The sequence below is a fragment of the Aythya marila genome (assembly GCF_965140915.1).
Source record: "Aythya marila genome assembly, chromosome: 12".
Taxonomy (NCBI): Eukaryota; Metazoa; Chordata; class Aves; order Anseriformes; family Anatidae; genus Aythya; species Aythya marila.
In genome coordinates, this window is record NC_139053.1 from 9,015,409 (window position 1) to 9,030,338 (window position 14,930).

The following is a 14,930-nucleotide window of genomic DNA, read 5'->3' on the forward strand; positions in this document are numbered from 1 at the left end:
TCGGCCCCCTCTGGCCCCAGCCCTCTGCCAGCACCCAGCTGCAGCAGCCCTCCTGGGGATGCCAGAACACAAAGGGTGAGTTTTTATTTATTTTTTTCCCCCTCGTGCTTCCCTTTCAGTGGAATTTCCTTTGTTTCAGCTTGTGCTCATTGCCTTTCCTGCCAGGATGTGGACAGGGCTGGATCCTGGAGCACCCCTAACCCCACAGTGTGGGCTGACCGACAGCTGTGCCCCGCTGCAGGGATGGAGCCAGCCCCCTGCCATGGGGAAAATGCCCCAAATTTTTCCCCAAAGCCCTGGGGAAAATGCTCCAAAACCATTCTTGAGACAAATGCCCAAGTTTTAACTCCCAGCAGGAGATGGAAAATCTCTCATCCATCCTCTCTCTGTAGGAGCACGCTATAGGAGAGGACAGGAGGGAAACACGGAGGGCTTTGGATGCATGATTTTTATTGACTAAAAAAAAAAAAAAAAAAACAACCAAAAAAAGTTGGTTTAAGACAATTGTGTGCAGAAGTACCCGCGTAGGCAGAAGCTACGGGCACCGCCCTGGCCGTGGCGCAGGGCACGGGGCCACCTCTCCCGCTTGGGCACCGTGTGATGGAGGCCCCCAAAACCTCTTTTTTTTTGCCTCTGTGCCCCCAAAACGGGCACCCCCTGCCCGTAGCCTCTGCCTACGTCTCCTCTATGTACAGTACAGTGGTGCTCGGAGGCGCAGCGCCCGCGGGGCGTGCAGCATGCTCGTGCGTGGAGTGGTCGCGAGTCCTCGTGGCGGGACGCTTTAAATAATACCAACACCAATAATAATAATAATAATAACAATAATAAAAAGGGAGGTGTGTGGGGGGGGAAGGAAGTTAGCCGAAAAACTGTCGGATGCTGGCACGGTGCTGCCGGCGGGCTCGGGACCCAGCGCATCCTCTCGCCCCGTGATTGTCTGGCCCGGAGCGGGGAGCGGTGCTGGTCCAGCCCCGTCGCGCTGGATCCGTCCTCCCCAGCCTCTGCCCCGCACCCAGGAGGTGCCCCGAGGCCGCCCCGTGCCCCCCAGGAGGGGAAGGAAAAGAGGAGGAAGCCCTGGGGTCAGCCCTGGAGCATCCCAACCTCACAGGGTGGTGTTGGCAGCGGGCTTGGTCCGGCGCGGCCGACAGGAGATGGTCAAGGCACTCGTTGTTGCTCGTGGTTTTGTGATTTTTTTGTGGTTTTCTTCCCCTAAAAAAAAATAAATCAACGGACCAAACACCAAGGCAATGCCCCAGGAGGGTGCAGGATGCGTCCTGGGGCTGCTTCTACCAAAACCTGCCCAGAAAAAAAACTGGGATTGGAGCCCTGTGGGCAGAAGAGAGGAGAAAGGGCCCAGCCCGGGTGCCCCAAGCCTTGCACTTCACGACTGCAGAGAGAAACCTCCAAAAAATCAAAAAAAAAAAGAGAAAACCCCGTGGAAAAAAATAAATCAATCCAAAGCAGAGAAACAGGTAAGGGGCTGCTACAGAAAAACCAGATGTGAAAGGAAAAAATCCCAAGCCCCCAGCGCTCCCTGCTCTCCCTCGGGTGGAGGCGCGGGGCTGGTGTCGCCCAGCGGCTCCATGATTGCCTTGGGCTTGAGCTTTCCAGCACGTCCCAGCCCCAGCTGCTTGATTGCCCAAAAGAAAAGTGGTTTTAATTACACCACCAGGAGGCTGCACCCCTGCCTGTGCCACCGGCAGCAGGGAGCGTGGGGCTAGCCCTGGGGATCTGCAAATCCCCATCCCAAAAATCCCACGTCTCGCCTGCCGGCGTGAGCAGAGCAACGCCTTTGGGTTTCCAGCTTCTCACCAGAGCCAGCAAACGGGGGAACAACAAAAGAAAAAGCACGCTTCGTCCACCTGCTGAAGCCAGCCCCCGCCTGCCCTTTTTCTGTTCTGAAAGGGCAGGGAAAGCCCGCTCCGTCCCTCGCCACGCGCCTGCTGCTGCGCATCGGTGTCACCGTAACCAGGACGTGGGTGCTGCAGAGGGACCAGGCTGCTGCTGTGCAGGTCTCTCAGCTGCCGGCTGCATGCGGCCACCCCAAATTCCTCCTAACCTTTAACCTCGGGCAAAGAGTGCCCAGGACGCCGGCCCCGACGCAGCGGGGTTGGCACGGTGGCGTCCCCGAGCCAGCATCGCCGCAGCAGGCTCCGGCAATGGGACCGCGAGAGTCCGACCTCCCCTTCCTGGGGGCCACGGGATTGAAGCCACAAAGGGACGTCGCCAAGCGAAGGGGGAGAAAAAAAAATCAAATTATAGGACGAAAGCAGCGGTGGCTTCCGCACCCGGGGACAGGCAGAGCCGGAGGAGGTGGCCGTCGGACGCCGGCACGGTGGCACGACACAACTGCGCCCTCAGGGGCTGATTGTCACTTGACCCTTGGCTCGGGTGCTTCCCGAAGTCGCCAGGCTTCAGTTTTTTTTTTTTGTTGTTGTGTGTTTTCTTTTTGTTTGTTTTCATTTTAAAAAGAGCAGCATTTGGTTTGACTGTAAAGAGATGCAAGTCGGGCGCTCCCGCCGGCCGGGCGCTGAGTGCGTCTGTAAATCCTCGCTCGGCTGAGACGGGTTCCTTAATAACAATAATATTAAGTAAAAACCCCCAGAACAACAAAAAGTCTCCTTTTTCGCTCAAAACCTGATTGGGCACAGGCACTGAGCGCTGCCCGGGGCAGCTCCATTGGGGCCACGCTGCCGGCCGGGGGCTGCCGGCGAGCACCCACGGGTGCCGGGGCCACCCGCTGCCGGCCGGGCGCCGAGCCCCGCTCCTTGGCGTGGGCGAGCTGGAGGACGCGCCGCCGTCCGGCCCTCAGTTCCCCCGGTAGACCTCGATCCTGCTGGTTTTGGCCAGCATGTCGATGATGTGCGCCTCGAAGTCGGCGTCGTGCACCCCGGTCTTCCTGAACTCGCCGGCGTAGCGGTTGTTCTCCCAGTAGTGGTGCCAGTTGCCCCGGCTGTCGGCGCCGAACCCGAAGACGTTCACCTGCGGGGTGAGAGTCAGCACCCAAAAATGGAATAAAATAATAATAATAATAAAAAAAAAAAATAAGCCAGCTCCTGGCGGGTGTCCCCGTGCCACCGCCACCCACCTCGTCGCAGACGTGCAGGGCGAAGAAGAGCACCAGCATGCCGGTGGAGGGGTAGCGCCCGTGGTGCTCCGTCCAGCGGTCGTGGATGTACTTGAAGAAGGCAGGGTTGTAGATCTGCACCTGGCAGCCAGGGGAGGAGGGACGCTGGCTGAGCAGCCCGGCACGCCGTGTCTGTCCCTCCCCGGGGGCAGAGGCGCGGGGCCGTCCTTACCTTTTCCTTGTCCACCCGCAGGAAAGGCTTCACGGGCGCGTAGGTGCTGGGGGCAAAAAAATAAAAGCAGAGGGGATGGAGGAGATGGGATGGAGAAACACAGCGAGCCCCGGCAGTGATCATTCGCCACTCCCAGCGTGGGACAAAAAGGCCCCGAGGCGACGCCACCTCTGCAGGTGACACGAGTGAGGATGACGGCGGTGCCGCCGGGTACTTACAACCTGATCTGGCCCGTGGAGAGGGCGCTGGCGATCCAGAGCAGGTCCAGGGTCTTGAAGGGCACCAGCACGAAGCTGACGTTGGCGGGCAGGTTCTTGGCACTCTCGGGGTACATGAAGTGGTGCGTGGTCCGGCTGCCCACGTCCCCCTCGAAGCCCACCGTGGGCGCCTGGTTCATCCTGGGGACAGAGGCAGGCACTGGGGTGCTGAGGTGCCATGCGAGCCCCCAGCCTGGCCGTGGGGGTCCCAATTTCGGGCCATGTTTTCTCATCCCAGCCCTCACCTCATGACGAAGTCGTGCCCGTCGATCTCGGGCCCATAGCCGGAGCCGCGCAGGTTGCCCGAGTTGCCCACCACGGCGCAGCGCCGGCAGTGGCGCGGGTCGCGCCAGCGGTAGGGGTTCTCGCCCGGCACGATCTGGAAGAGCTTGCTCAGCACCTCCTGCGTGTTGTGGGACTTGAACTGGGGCTGCAGCATCTGCGGGGCGACAGGGAGGGAGGTGACACTGGCAGCCCCCTCCCCACTGCTCCGAGTACGGGGGCTCGGGGTGGAGATGCTGCAGGATCCCGAGTAGAGGGCAAAACAGGGCGGTGAGCAAGGGAGGGAAGCTGCAAGCGGGGAAAGGATTAAAAAAAGAAGTCAAAAATAAGGGAAATGAGGCCCAAAATGCCGGGCCTGCCCCATGTGGCAATTAAACCAGGTCGGAGCCACTCGGTGGCCATGCAGGCAGGGCTGAGGCGCTGCCCGGAGGAGTTTCCAAAGCACTGGGGCCCTGCACCCGGTGGGACGCTCACCATCCACCACCGCTGGACGTCCGGCGGCAGCTCCATGTTCTCCTTGGTCCACACCGGGGAGACGCGGCCGTCGTAGCGGCTGTCAAACCAGGCGGCCGCGGCGTCGGCGGCGTCCTCGGGGCAGCGTCGGCAGGCGCAGCCCCTCGGGTACAGCCCCCCGTGGCCGAGCCGCCGCACGCCGGCGTAGCCGGGCACCAGCTTCACCCGGTGGATGCCGCCCAGCCCGCCGGGGTCCAGGTAGGCGATGCTGTGGTGGGAGTAGGTGAAGAGCACGGACATGACGAAGACGAGGAGGAAGGCGGTCGAGAGGAAGCAGAGGCGCAGCGAGCACTTCATGGCGGGCGGGTGGGCACGGCGGGCGCCGCTCGCCTGGCATAGGGCTGGGGCGCGGGGCGGGCGCGGGAGGGGGCCGGCGGGCGCGGGGTGGAGGCAGGCGGCCGGCGGGGCTCCCTGTGGGGTGCAGAGATGTGGGTCACTGTAGGGTGGGGGCATAAAGCCCAGCCCGCGAGGCTTTGGGTGGCCAGGAGGGCTTCGCGCTGCTATGGGGTGGGTTGGGGCACCCCTACCTGCCGGGGTGCAGCTTTCCATCCGCCTGGCACGGCACGGCACGGCTCGGCACGCCGGGCTCAGCCGTAGCTCCGCGTCCCCGTGGCTCTGCGGGCTCGGGGACCCGTCCCCAGCTGGCTCCGGGCTGCAGCAGCGCTCATCGTCCCTGCGCTGGGGACACCTCGGGGACAGCAGCCTGGAGCGGAGAGCACAGGGACGGACGGACGTTGGACCCGGGATGCTCCCCGCAAAGCCCTCGTGGGGATAAGGGCAAGAATTGCCCCGGCACCGCGGCCGATCGCTTTGCAGAGCCAGCTGTGCGCCGGCGGCACCCTGCCCGAATTATTAACCCGCTCTCAAATATTTGCCCAGGCTGAGAGAGGAATGCAGCAGGTGAGCATCCTCCCTCCGCGGGCATTTCCCCGCCCGCAGCTGGGGGTGAATGCACCCTACAAGGGCGTTCCTGCAGAATTAACGCCCGAAGCAACCAGCCCTTGGTGAGCACGGCGGCATCGCGCCACGGCGCACCCAGGGGTGCCACCCGCCCCAGGCACCTGGCGAACGTCGCCCAGCGCATCGTGACGGGGTGACAGCGGTGCCCGATGTTTGCCGCAGGAGGAGGAAGGGAGAAACGGGGTTTGGGACCGACAGCACGCCGAGCACCATGTGGTGAACCCCGGCCAGGGTTCAGGGAGCGGGATGGTGGTGGCACCGCCGGAGCTTCTCTCCGGGACCCCGCCGAGGGCAGGAGAGGAGGAAGGGGGGCACTGAGCACCTGCAGACATGGGTGCGGGGTCCCAGCAGGGGGTCCCAGCATGTCAGGGCCCATAGGACCACCGGGTTGGGTGCCACCACGATGTGTCCCACCAAGCCACCGGGGCAGGTCCCACCAAAGCTACTGGGCTGGGTCCTACCACATCGGGTCCCACCAGTTCAGATCCCACTAAGCTGGGTATGACCAGGTCGGGTCCCACCAAGCCATGGGGTCGGGAACCACTGCATCAGGTCCCACCAGACCATCAGGTCGGGTCCCACCAACTCAGGTCCCACCGAGCCACCGGGTCACGTATGACCGGGTCCTGTCCTAAGGCACCGCGTTGGGTCCCGCGGGCTCAGCTCCCACCAAGCCACAGCCCGCACCCCGTGGGCATGCAGCAGCCGCTCGCAGCGGGGGCTCAGCCCCCCCAGCACCCCCCAGCACCTCCTCGCCCCCACGTCCCCCTGTGCCCCCCATGTGCTGCACCCGCTGCTTTGCCCCGAAAACCCGCGGGGAGCACGGGGCCGGCACCGCCACGGTTTGGCCTCGGGGCCGGGGAGCAGAGGTGCCATCAGCGGGGGACCGGGACGAGGAAATGTGTCGGGACCTCGCTGCTCGGCCCCAATTTGGGCACCCCAAAATTGGGGGGGGGGTGTCCAGGTCCGGACACCCCCGTCCCCATTGCGGGCCACCGCGTGAGCCCCGTCCCCCGTTAATTAACAGCACCGTGGGTGCCGGCAGGGGACGGGGGGCACCCGGAGGGGGCAGTTTGGGAGCCCCGACCCCAAAAAACACCTTGTGGGGGGGTGCACAGGGGGGTGGGCGCTGCCCCCCCCGGGTGACACGGCTGTCCCCAGGGGCACTCACACCACCCCCTGCTCACCCCCCCATACCCCTGCGTCCCCCCACAACCCCAGCACCCCCCGGGACCCCCCCAGGACCCCCCAAAGCACCCCCAGGACCCCCCCCAGCCCCTCGCCCACCCCGGGGGGGCTCCGGGCGCTCTCCCCCCCACCCCTCACGCCCCCCCCCGTCCCCCCCCGTTTCCCCCCATCCCCTTTTTTCCCCTCCCCCCCCCCCCAGCCCCACACATGGGGTCCCCCCCCCCCGATCTCCCCCCGGCCCCCCCCCGGCCCCAGCCCCACCTGGCTCCGCTCCGGGCCCCGCCGCCGCCGCCGCCCCCCCCCCCACCGTCGCCGCGCCCTCCGCGGGGCCGGGCCGAGCCGTGCGGGGGGTGGGCCCGGCAGGCTGGGAGCTGTAGTCCGGGGGGGTTGTGGGACTTGTAGGAACCGGGGCGGCGCCGGGACCCCCCCGGGACCCCACAGACCCCCCCCGGGACCTCAGGGACCCCCCCCGGTTCCTCACGGAGCCCCTCACCCACGGGCACAGGGCAGCCCTGGCCATGTTTCCCTCAGGCCCCGTCACCCCCTGCCGCCGTGTTGTGTGTTTTTAGGGCGTTTTTGGGGGCAGAACGGTCTGCGTGAGTTATTTTTTGGGGGCAAAATACTCGAAAATCTTTATTTTTGATCCCTGACCGCCCCCCACCACACACAGACGCAGAGCGAGGTCGCTGCGCCTTTAAGCAGCCCCCTCCCCGCGCGGTGCACGCTGGGAGCTGTAGTCCAGCGCCGGCCTCTCCCCAGCGCTGCGCCGCGGGAGGGCGGGGCCACGGCGGACTACAACTCCCAGCGGGCACCGCGGCGCCGCCTGAGGAAGGGGCTCCTGAGGCGAAGCTGAGGCGATGGCGGCGGCGGCGGGGGGCGGCTGGGCCGCGGTGGTGCTGACCTGCCGGCCAGGCGGCTCCGTGCCGGCCCTGCGGCGAGGCAAGCGGCGGGGCCGGGGCTCCCTCAGCGCCGGGGGGTGGCGGGGAGCCGGCCCTCAGCTCCCCCTGCTCGCCCGGCAGAGCTGGAGCTGAGGCGGCGCCGGGGGGCGCTGGGCCCGGAGCCCCCCCTGGTGGTGGTGCTGGAGGACCCCTGGGCCCGCCTGGGTAGCGGCGGGGCCACCCTCAACGCCCTGCTGGCGGCTGCCGAGAGGCTGAGTGCCAGGGCGGGGGGCACGGTGAGGGGGGGGGGGGGGGCGTGGGGAGGGGCCTGGGGGGTGGGGGAGGGCCTGGGGGTGAGGGGTGCCCTGGGGGAGAGGGGTAAAGGGGGAGAGGAGGGGGTCCTGGGGGGAGGGGGGGGTGTGGGGAAGGGCAGGGGGAGAGGGAGGGTCTGAGGGGGTCCTGGGGGTGAGGGGGAGGGCCTGGGGGTGAGGGGTCCTCTGGGGGAGAAAGGCGGGGGTCCTGTGTGGGGAGGGGCAGTGGGAGAGGGAGGGCCTGGGAGGGGGGATTCCTGGGGGAGAGGGGCATAGTGGGGTGTGCTGGGGTGGGGGGGTTGGTCCAAGGTGGGGAAGGGCAGGGGTAGGGTCTAGGGGGGTGATACCGGAGGGGGAGGGTCCCAGGATGGGGCTCTGGGGGGAGGGGGGGGGCAGGGAGAGGGGTACAGGAGCATGGGGTGGGGGGCCCAGGGAATGGGGGGGGTCTCAGGTGGGGAGGGGCAGGGGGAGGAGGAGGTACAGGGAGGGGGAAGCTTTGGGGGAGGGAGGTCCCTGGGGAGAGAGGGATGCAGGGGGTGTCCTCGGAGAGGGGAGGGTCGCAGGTGGGGAGGGTAACGGGAGGGGGAGGTCCTGAGGGGGGAGTGCTGGGGGTGGGTATTGGGGAAGGGGGTCCCGGACTGGGGGAGGTCCTGAGGTGGGTGTGGGGGGGGGTCCTGGGGGTCCCTGCTGCCGACTGCTCCCCGCTCTGCCCCCCCAGGTGGTGACCTCCGATGTCCTGAGGGATGCCCGGATCCTCGTGCTGCACATGGTGAGGGTGGGGAATGTAGCTGGGTCCCCCACCCATCCTGGGACCCTCTGAGCCCTGGCTGACAGCCCCCTGCTCCATCTCCCCCCCCCTAGGGCCGCGAATTCTCCTTCGATGACTGCGGCCGGGCCTTCACCTGCCTCCCCGCAGAGGACCCTGACGCCCCGGCCGAGGCCCCGGTGTGCAACCTGGACAGCCTGCTGCACACCCTGACGCACCGGGTGCGTGTGGGACGGGCTCACCCCGGCACCAACGTGGGCCTGGGGCACCTTTGGGTGCCGCCAGCGGGGTGACAAGGGCGCTGGGTGCCCCCCATGGGGGCTGAGCCCCCTTCTGAGCCCCCCCTGAGCGCACGGCTCTTCTCTTGGCAGCTCTGCGTGGGCTCCCCGCCCGGCCTGTGGGTGTGCAGCACCGATATGCTCCTCACCGTGCCCTCAGCACCAGGTGGGTGGGTGCCAGCCCTGCCTCCAGCACCCGCTTGGGCTCGGGGTAGGCTCGGGGTGGCAGCAACGTGGCCGCTTCAGCCTCTGCCAGGCACCCGCTGCTCAAAGCGCACCCATGGGTGGCACCCAGAAGGGCTTGGGGGTGGTTGGCGTGGCCGAGGCCGGGTGCTGCTGCCACGGTGGCTGGTTTTTGGGTGGCTGTGTGGGGCCAGGTGCCACCAGCAGGCACTTCTTCATGTCCCTGTCCCCAGGCATCGACTGGGCTGGCTTCCAGGGTGTCCGAGTGATCGCCGTGCCCGGCAGCCAGGCCTACGCCAGGAACCACGGGGTGTACCTCGCTGACGAGCAGGTTGGTAGCAGTCCTAATGGTATCACTGCCCTGGAACCTCCTCAGAGGGATGGGGGCTTCCTGTTCCCTTCCCCTGCCCTGTGGGGTCTCTATCCCTTTGTTCCTGCGGGATCTGTGTGGCGTGGGGCGCCCCAAAATCCTCTTTGGGGTTGTCTTTCTCCCAGGGGCTGGTGCACGACATCATCTACAGAGGCACAGAGGCGCAGATCCAGCAGTGTGCAGGGCCCGATGGCAGTGTCCCGCTGGTATGTCACCCGTGCCACCTCCCCTCGTGCCACCTGCCCGCCCCGCTGAGGGACAGGGCCGGCACGGCCTCAACCTCGCTGTGCCCCCGCAGGTCTGTGGGGTGGTTTTCTTCTCCTCGGACGCCGCCGAGCAGCTCCTGGCCACCCACGTCATCCCTCCCCTGGACGCCTGCACCTACATGGGGCTGGACTCGGGGGCGCCGCCCATCCAGGTGACACCCCGCGGGGACAACGGGGTGCCCGTGGGTGCCGTGCTTGCAGCAGGGCTGTACCTGGGGATGTCCCTTGTGTCCCCAGCTCTCCCTCTTCTTCGACATCGTGCTGAGCATGGCGCGGGGGGTGACGGAGGAGGACTTTGTGAAGGGAGGCAGCGACGCCAGCGCCAGGAGCGCCCGCTCCGTGCTGTGGGCGTCTCTCCGCGCCTTCCCCCTCAGCGTGGGTGAGCGGCGCTGCGTGGGGACGTGGCCTGGACCCCTGGGTGGGGAGAAATTTGGGGTCAGGGCCTGGCACCAGCCCTTTCTCTGGGGAGGAGGGGAGCAGGGAGGGCTGCTGGGGATGCCGGGAGCATCTCCTGGCCCTGCGTTTGCGGTCTGCATGCCGACAGCTCTCCTGGCTCCCCGCAGCCTGCATCCCCGATGCGTCCTACGACTACCTGACCGCGTCGGCGAGCGACCACATCCGCAGCCTGACGCTCCTGCCCGGCTCCGCCAGCCACCTCCGCTTCTGCAAGACAGCCCACTCCCAGGCCGACGTAGGTCCCTCCAGCCCCGTTTCACCCTCGGGCACGTTTTTTGGGGCGTTGCTCCTCGCTGCGTGGCCAGCCCCTGGCGTCCCCGTGTCCCCCTGCAGCAGCCCTGGCTCCTGGAGGACGGCTCCTCGGTCACCAACAGCCTGCTGGAGGGAGCCGTGCGCCTGGCGGCCGGCAGCGCCATCCAGCACTGTCACCTGCAGGTAGGTGGCTGGGGGGACTCGGAGGGGACCCGCTGTGAGTTTTGGGGCGCCCTGCCCCTTCTGGCTGCCTTTTTTGGACCCTAGAGGCCTGAATTTCTGCAGTCTGTGTCCCCTCAGAGCTTGGTGACCCACCCCAGCCCTGGTTTTTGCTGCCCACAGCATGTTTTCTAGGGTGCCTGTCCCCTTCCAAGGTCGGGGGCTGCTCGGGGGGCTTCTCATGATCCTGATGCTCCCTCCACAGGGTCCCCTGGAGATCGGCCCCGGCTGCCTCCTCTCGGGCCTCACGGTGAGCTCCTCCCCAGCCCTGCAGGGCTGCCCCCTGCGCGACGTCGTCCTCCAGGGCCACCACGTCCGGCTGCGGGACCTGTCCTGCCGCGTCTTCACGCTCAGCGGCCGCCTCGACGACTGGCAGGTGAGGGAGGGCGAGGTGGGGCGGGATTCCCTGCGGGGCTGGGGTGTAACCGACCCCTCTGCGTCCCCCCCAGAGCCCTGCTGAAGCTTCCACCTACCTCAACGTGCCCTGGGCTGAGTTTTTCCATCGGACAGGCATATGGTGAGTGCCACGTGCTCAGACAGAGCAAGGGACCCGGTTCCCCTGGGCTTCCAGTGCCACCCCACACCTCTAAGGCCACACCAGGAGGCATCGTGGCCACCTCAACCCCTCCTCCCCACCTGGAAGCTGCCCTCGAGCCTCGGGGCGCTGCTGATGGGCTCTCCCTCATCCAGGGAAGGGGACCTTTGGGACGCCCAGACCCCGCCGAGCAGCCGCTGCCTGCTCAGCGCCCGGCTCTTCCCGGTGCTGCACGCCTCCGAGGCGCTGGGGCTGGAGGACGTGCTGTGGCTGCTGGCCCCAACGGCGGGGCCCGGCGGGCGGCTGGCACGCTGGCGGGCGGCCTGGCGAATGTCCTGGGAGGAGCTGCTGCCCTGCCTGGACAAGGAGGCCGAGCTGGGCGCCCGCCGGGCCCTTTTCTTCCTGCAGGGCCAGCGCAAGGTGCGCCGGGTGCTGCTGGGGCGCCAGGACGGCAGCCTCCTGCCCCTCATCCGCAGCGCCGTCCACGAGGGCTACCACGAGGCCGTGCTGGGCACGCTGGATGAGGGTAAGCGCGTGGCAGCCCCGCTGCAGGAGCCTCTGGGGTGTTCAAGCCGCACAGATCCCTCTCTTCTGGGGTCAGCTTGCTGCAGAATCGGACTGGGTTGGTGTGACACAACCTCCTTTTGTTTTCCAGTTGCCTCCACGGCCGATGATGCAGGTGTCGCAGCCCGGGCGCTCGCCTGCATCGCCGACGTGCTGGGCTGCCTGGCACAGGGCGAGGGGGGCTTGCGCAGCGGCCCCGCGGCCAACACCCGCTGGGCTTCGGCCTTCAGGCGCCTGGAGAGCGGGGACGTCGCCGGCGGCGTGCGGGAGCTGGCAGCCGAGCGGCAGAAATGGATGAGCGGGTGAGGCGGGGGCTGGCGCGTGGCTGGCATCCCACCCCGGGGGTCAGCAGGCTCGGAGGTGGGCTCAGGGTCGCTTTTTCTGCAGGCCCGACCTGCTGGTGAGGGCGGCCCGGCACTACGAGGGGGCCGAGCAGATCCTCATCCGGCAGGCGGTGATGTCCTCCTGCCGCTTCGTCACCGTGCAGCCGGCGGAGCTGCCGCCCGTGGGGTGCTGGGTGCAGGCCGCGTGCCCGGCCCGCCTCGACCTCTCCGGTGAGCGTTTCCAGCCCGAATGGGGCAGAGGGGATGGGGGGAAAAAAGGAGCTGGGGCTGACGGCGTGCCTCGGCAGGGGGCTGGAGCGACACCCCCCCGATCACCTACGAGCACGGGGGGGCCGTGGTGGACGTGGCGGTGCTGGTGGATGGCTGCCGGCCCATCGGCGCCCGCGTGCGGCGCATCCCCGAGCCGGAGCTGCGCCTCCTCAGCCTCGGCGGTGTGCCACGAGGCGAGGTGGTGGCCGAGCTGGTGTGCCGGGAGCTGGAGGATTTGAGGGATTACTGCCAGCCGCACGCCCCAGGTGAGGTGGCACCCGGCTGCGTGCCCGACTCGGTGTCCTCCTGGTGTCCCCGAGCTGCTGGGAGCGACCCGCTCTGTTCCTACACCTCTTCTTGTCAGGGGTGATGTGGGTGATGGAGCTGGTGCCAGCTTTAATCTCTCTTTTTTTTTTTTTTAATTTTATTTATTTCCAGGGGCCTTGCTGAAAGCTGCCTTCATTTGCACCCAGATCGTGCAGTTCCCCTCGCAGGAACCCCTGCAGGCCCAGCTGATGCGCAGCTTCGGGGGCGGCTTTGAGGTGCACACCTGGTCCAAGCTGCCCCACGGCTCCGGCCTGGGTACGTCCTCAAGGATGGGGGGTGGCATTTGTGTCCCCCCCCTCTCTGCCCTGACCCTGCCCCTCCCCGCAGGCACCAGCAGCATCCTGGCGGGCGCGGCGATGGCCTCGTGGTACCAGGCGGCCGGCAAGGCGGCAAGCACCGAGTCCCTCATCCACGCCGTGCTGCACCTGGAGCAGAGGCTGACCACAGGTAGAGGGACCGGGGGGAGCCCCCAGAATTTGGGGTGGGGGCCGGGAGGAGGCTGAGCCCCCCCCCTGTGTCCTGCAGGCGGAGGTTGGCAGGACCAGGTGGGCGGGCTGGTGCCTGGCATCAAAATCGGGAGGTCGAAGGCTCGGCTGCCGCTGTGGGTGGAGGTGGAGGAGATCTCAGTGCCCGAGGGCTTCGCCCGCACCCTCAGCGACCACCTGCTGCTGGTGTACACGGGGAAAACTCGCCTGGCTCGCAACCTGCTCCAGGTAACTCTGCTTCCCCTCGGGTTTGGCAGCCTCAACCCTGCCCCGCCGCGAGGCTGCGGGTGCAGCGCTGCCTCCCCCGAGCCTCCCCTGAGCCCGGCCTCTCCCGCAGGATGTGGTGAGGAACTGGTACGCCCGGCTGCCCTCCGTCGTGCAGAACGCCCACGCGCTGGTGAGCAACGCCGAGGAGTGTGCCCGGGCCTTGAGGCAAGGTGGGAGCCCCTTCCCTGCACCTGGCTGGCCCCTTTAAGCAACACAAACGCCCCCAGGAGCGTCCCTGCTGGCTTGGGGGGCACACGCTAGGGTGGTGCGGGCTCTGGGAGCTGCAGCAACCTCACGTCCTCACCCCCGTGTCACAAGCAGTGCCCCGAAACTTCAGCTAAGACGTGGAGGAAGCAGGGCTAGAAGTGTCCCTGCGGGGCGTGTGGTGTCTGGTTGGTTTTCCTGAGTCATCTGCTGGGCCTGGGGGCAGGCCTGGCCTTGAGGTGGATTTATTTGGTGGTTGGCTGCTGGGCTGCAGCGGAAGGGAAGCGGGAGCGTGAAAATCAGTAAATTCTCCCCTGGGGAGGGTTAAAAATGAACTGTGCTGGGGTGCCCTGCTCAGGAGGCAGAGGGCAGGGGCAGAGAGACGGCAGAACTCAGCTCACTGGGGATAGGGCCAGGTTTCTGTTCCCCCAGAAGGCGAAAAATTGACCAATTTGGTATTTTTTTGGACATACTTTCATGAGCTCCCTCCCACAGGTGACCTGGAGCTCCTGGGCACGTGCCTGGAGCGCTACTGGCAGCAGAAGAAGCGCATGGCCCCCGGCTGCGAGCCGCTGGCCGTGGGGCGCATGATGGGCGCCCTCCGGCCCTACGTCCACGGGCAGTGCTTGGCCGGCGCTGGCGGCGGCGGCTTCCTCTACGTCCTCACCAAAGCCCCGCGGCAGAAGGAGGCTCTGCACCAAATTCTGGCCAAAACTGAGGTAAAAAAAAAGACTTCCCGGCCCCAAAGTGCTAGAGGGGGTTGCTGCAAAGCTCAGCAGCGCGGGTGGGTTGCTGATGGGGGTGAGCCCCTTGTGTTAGCTCTCCTCCAGCCCCTTTTGCTCTTTTTTTTTGGCAGGGGCTGGGTAATTTCAGCATCCACAGCATCGAAGTGGACACGGGGGGCATCTCGGTGGAGGTTTTGGGATGCGAGCTGGACGCCAGCGCTCCTCCGGGAGAGGACGTGGCTGTGTGAGGGCCTCGGCTCTGCCCTGCTCATCACGGACACGCGGGGCTGAGGAGCCAGGAACGTTCCCCTCGGGGCCGTCCCCTCCCCACGGGGCTGACAGAGCCAGCAGTGCCCCAGGGCACCCCGCGTGGGAGCAGTGCTGACCCCACACTCATCAGCAGGACTCCCGGGGGCTCCCTGGGTTCGATGTGGCCTTTTTGTGCTGCTGCTGGGCCTGAAAACCCCCCAGGCTCACGGAGCTGCGCTGAGCCGGGCGGGCAGAAGCTGGGGGCACAGCTGGGGTTGGGGATTTGCCCCTGCTTTTAGCAGTCGCTGAAGGAAACCTCCAGCAGGAGGAAGGTGAGTGTTCCTGCCTGGCCCCCCAGCCCTGGGTGTGGAATCACGTCCCCCTCCCCAGCCCAGAGGTTATTTCTGCAGTTCCTGATCCCTGCAGGCTCTTTTAAATAAAAAAATCTTGTTCCTAGACTGTGCTCGGTCTCCTCTGTCCCTCCCCAGCCTCTCCCTGAGCTA

At 66.7% G+C, this 14,930-nt stretch overlaps 2 protein-coding genes across 2 annotated transcripts; one reads left to right on the forward strand and one right to left on the reverse strand.

Moving 5' to 3' along the window:
* Positions 1-290: 290 nt before the first annotated feature.
* On the reverse strand, positions 291-6,803 carry ST3GAL2 (ST3 beta-galactoside alpha-2,3-sialyltransferase 2). The gene is made up of 8 exons (XM_082769657.1): positions 6,761-6,803; positions 4,879-5,054; positions 4,313-4,762; positions 3,802-3,995; positions 3,518-3,697; positions 3,300-3,345; positions 3,089-3,208; positions 291-2,982 (listed from the first exon to the last, which is right to left on the reverse strand). Exons 3-8 carry the CDS (start codon positions 4,646-4,648, stop codon positions 2,809-2,811), a joined length of 1,050 nt encoding a protein of 349 aa, XP_082625783.1. The 5' UTR covers positions 4,649-4,762; positions 4,879-5,054; positions 6,761-6,803; the 3' UTR covers positions 291-2,808.
* A 528-nt stretch (positions 6,804-7,331) lies between these two features.
* Positions 7,332-14,877, forward strand: FCSK (fucose kinase). Its single transcript, XM_082769698.1, has 23 exons — positions 7,332-7,438; positions 7,519-7,673; positions 8,407-8,457; positions 8,550-8,675; positions 8,826-8,898; positions 9,149-9,246; positions 9,411-9,491; positions 9,584-9,703; positions 9,789-9,930; positions 10,115-10,242; positions 10,341-10,442; positions 10,684-10,854; positions 10,928-10,995; positions 11,169-11,539; positions 11,669-11,879; positions 11,965-12,131; positions 12,209-12,436; positions 12,609-12,752; positions 12,825-12,944; positions 13,023-13,210; positions 13,320-13,419; positions 13,949-14,172; positions 14,310-14,877. The coding sequence occupies exons 1-23, from the start codon at positions 7,357-7,359 to the stop codon at positions 14,424-14,426; spliced, it is 3,267 nt and encodes a 1,088-aa protein (XP_082625824.1). The 5' UTR covers positions 7,332-7,356; the 3' UTR covers positions 14,427-14,877.
* Positions 14,878-14,930: the final 53 nt, after the last annotated feature.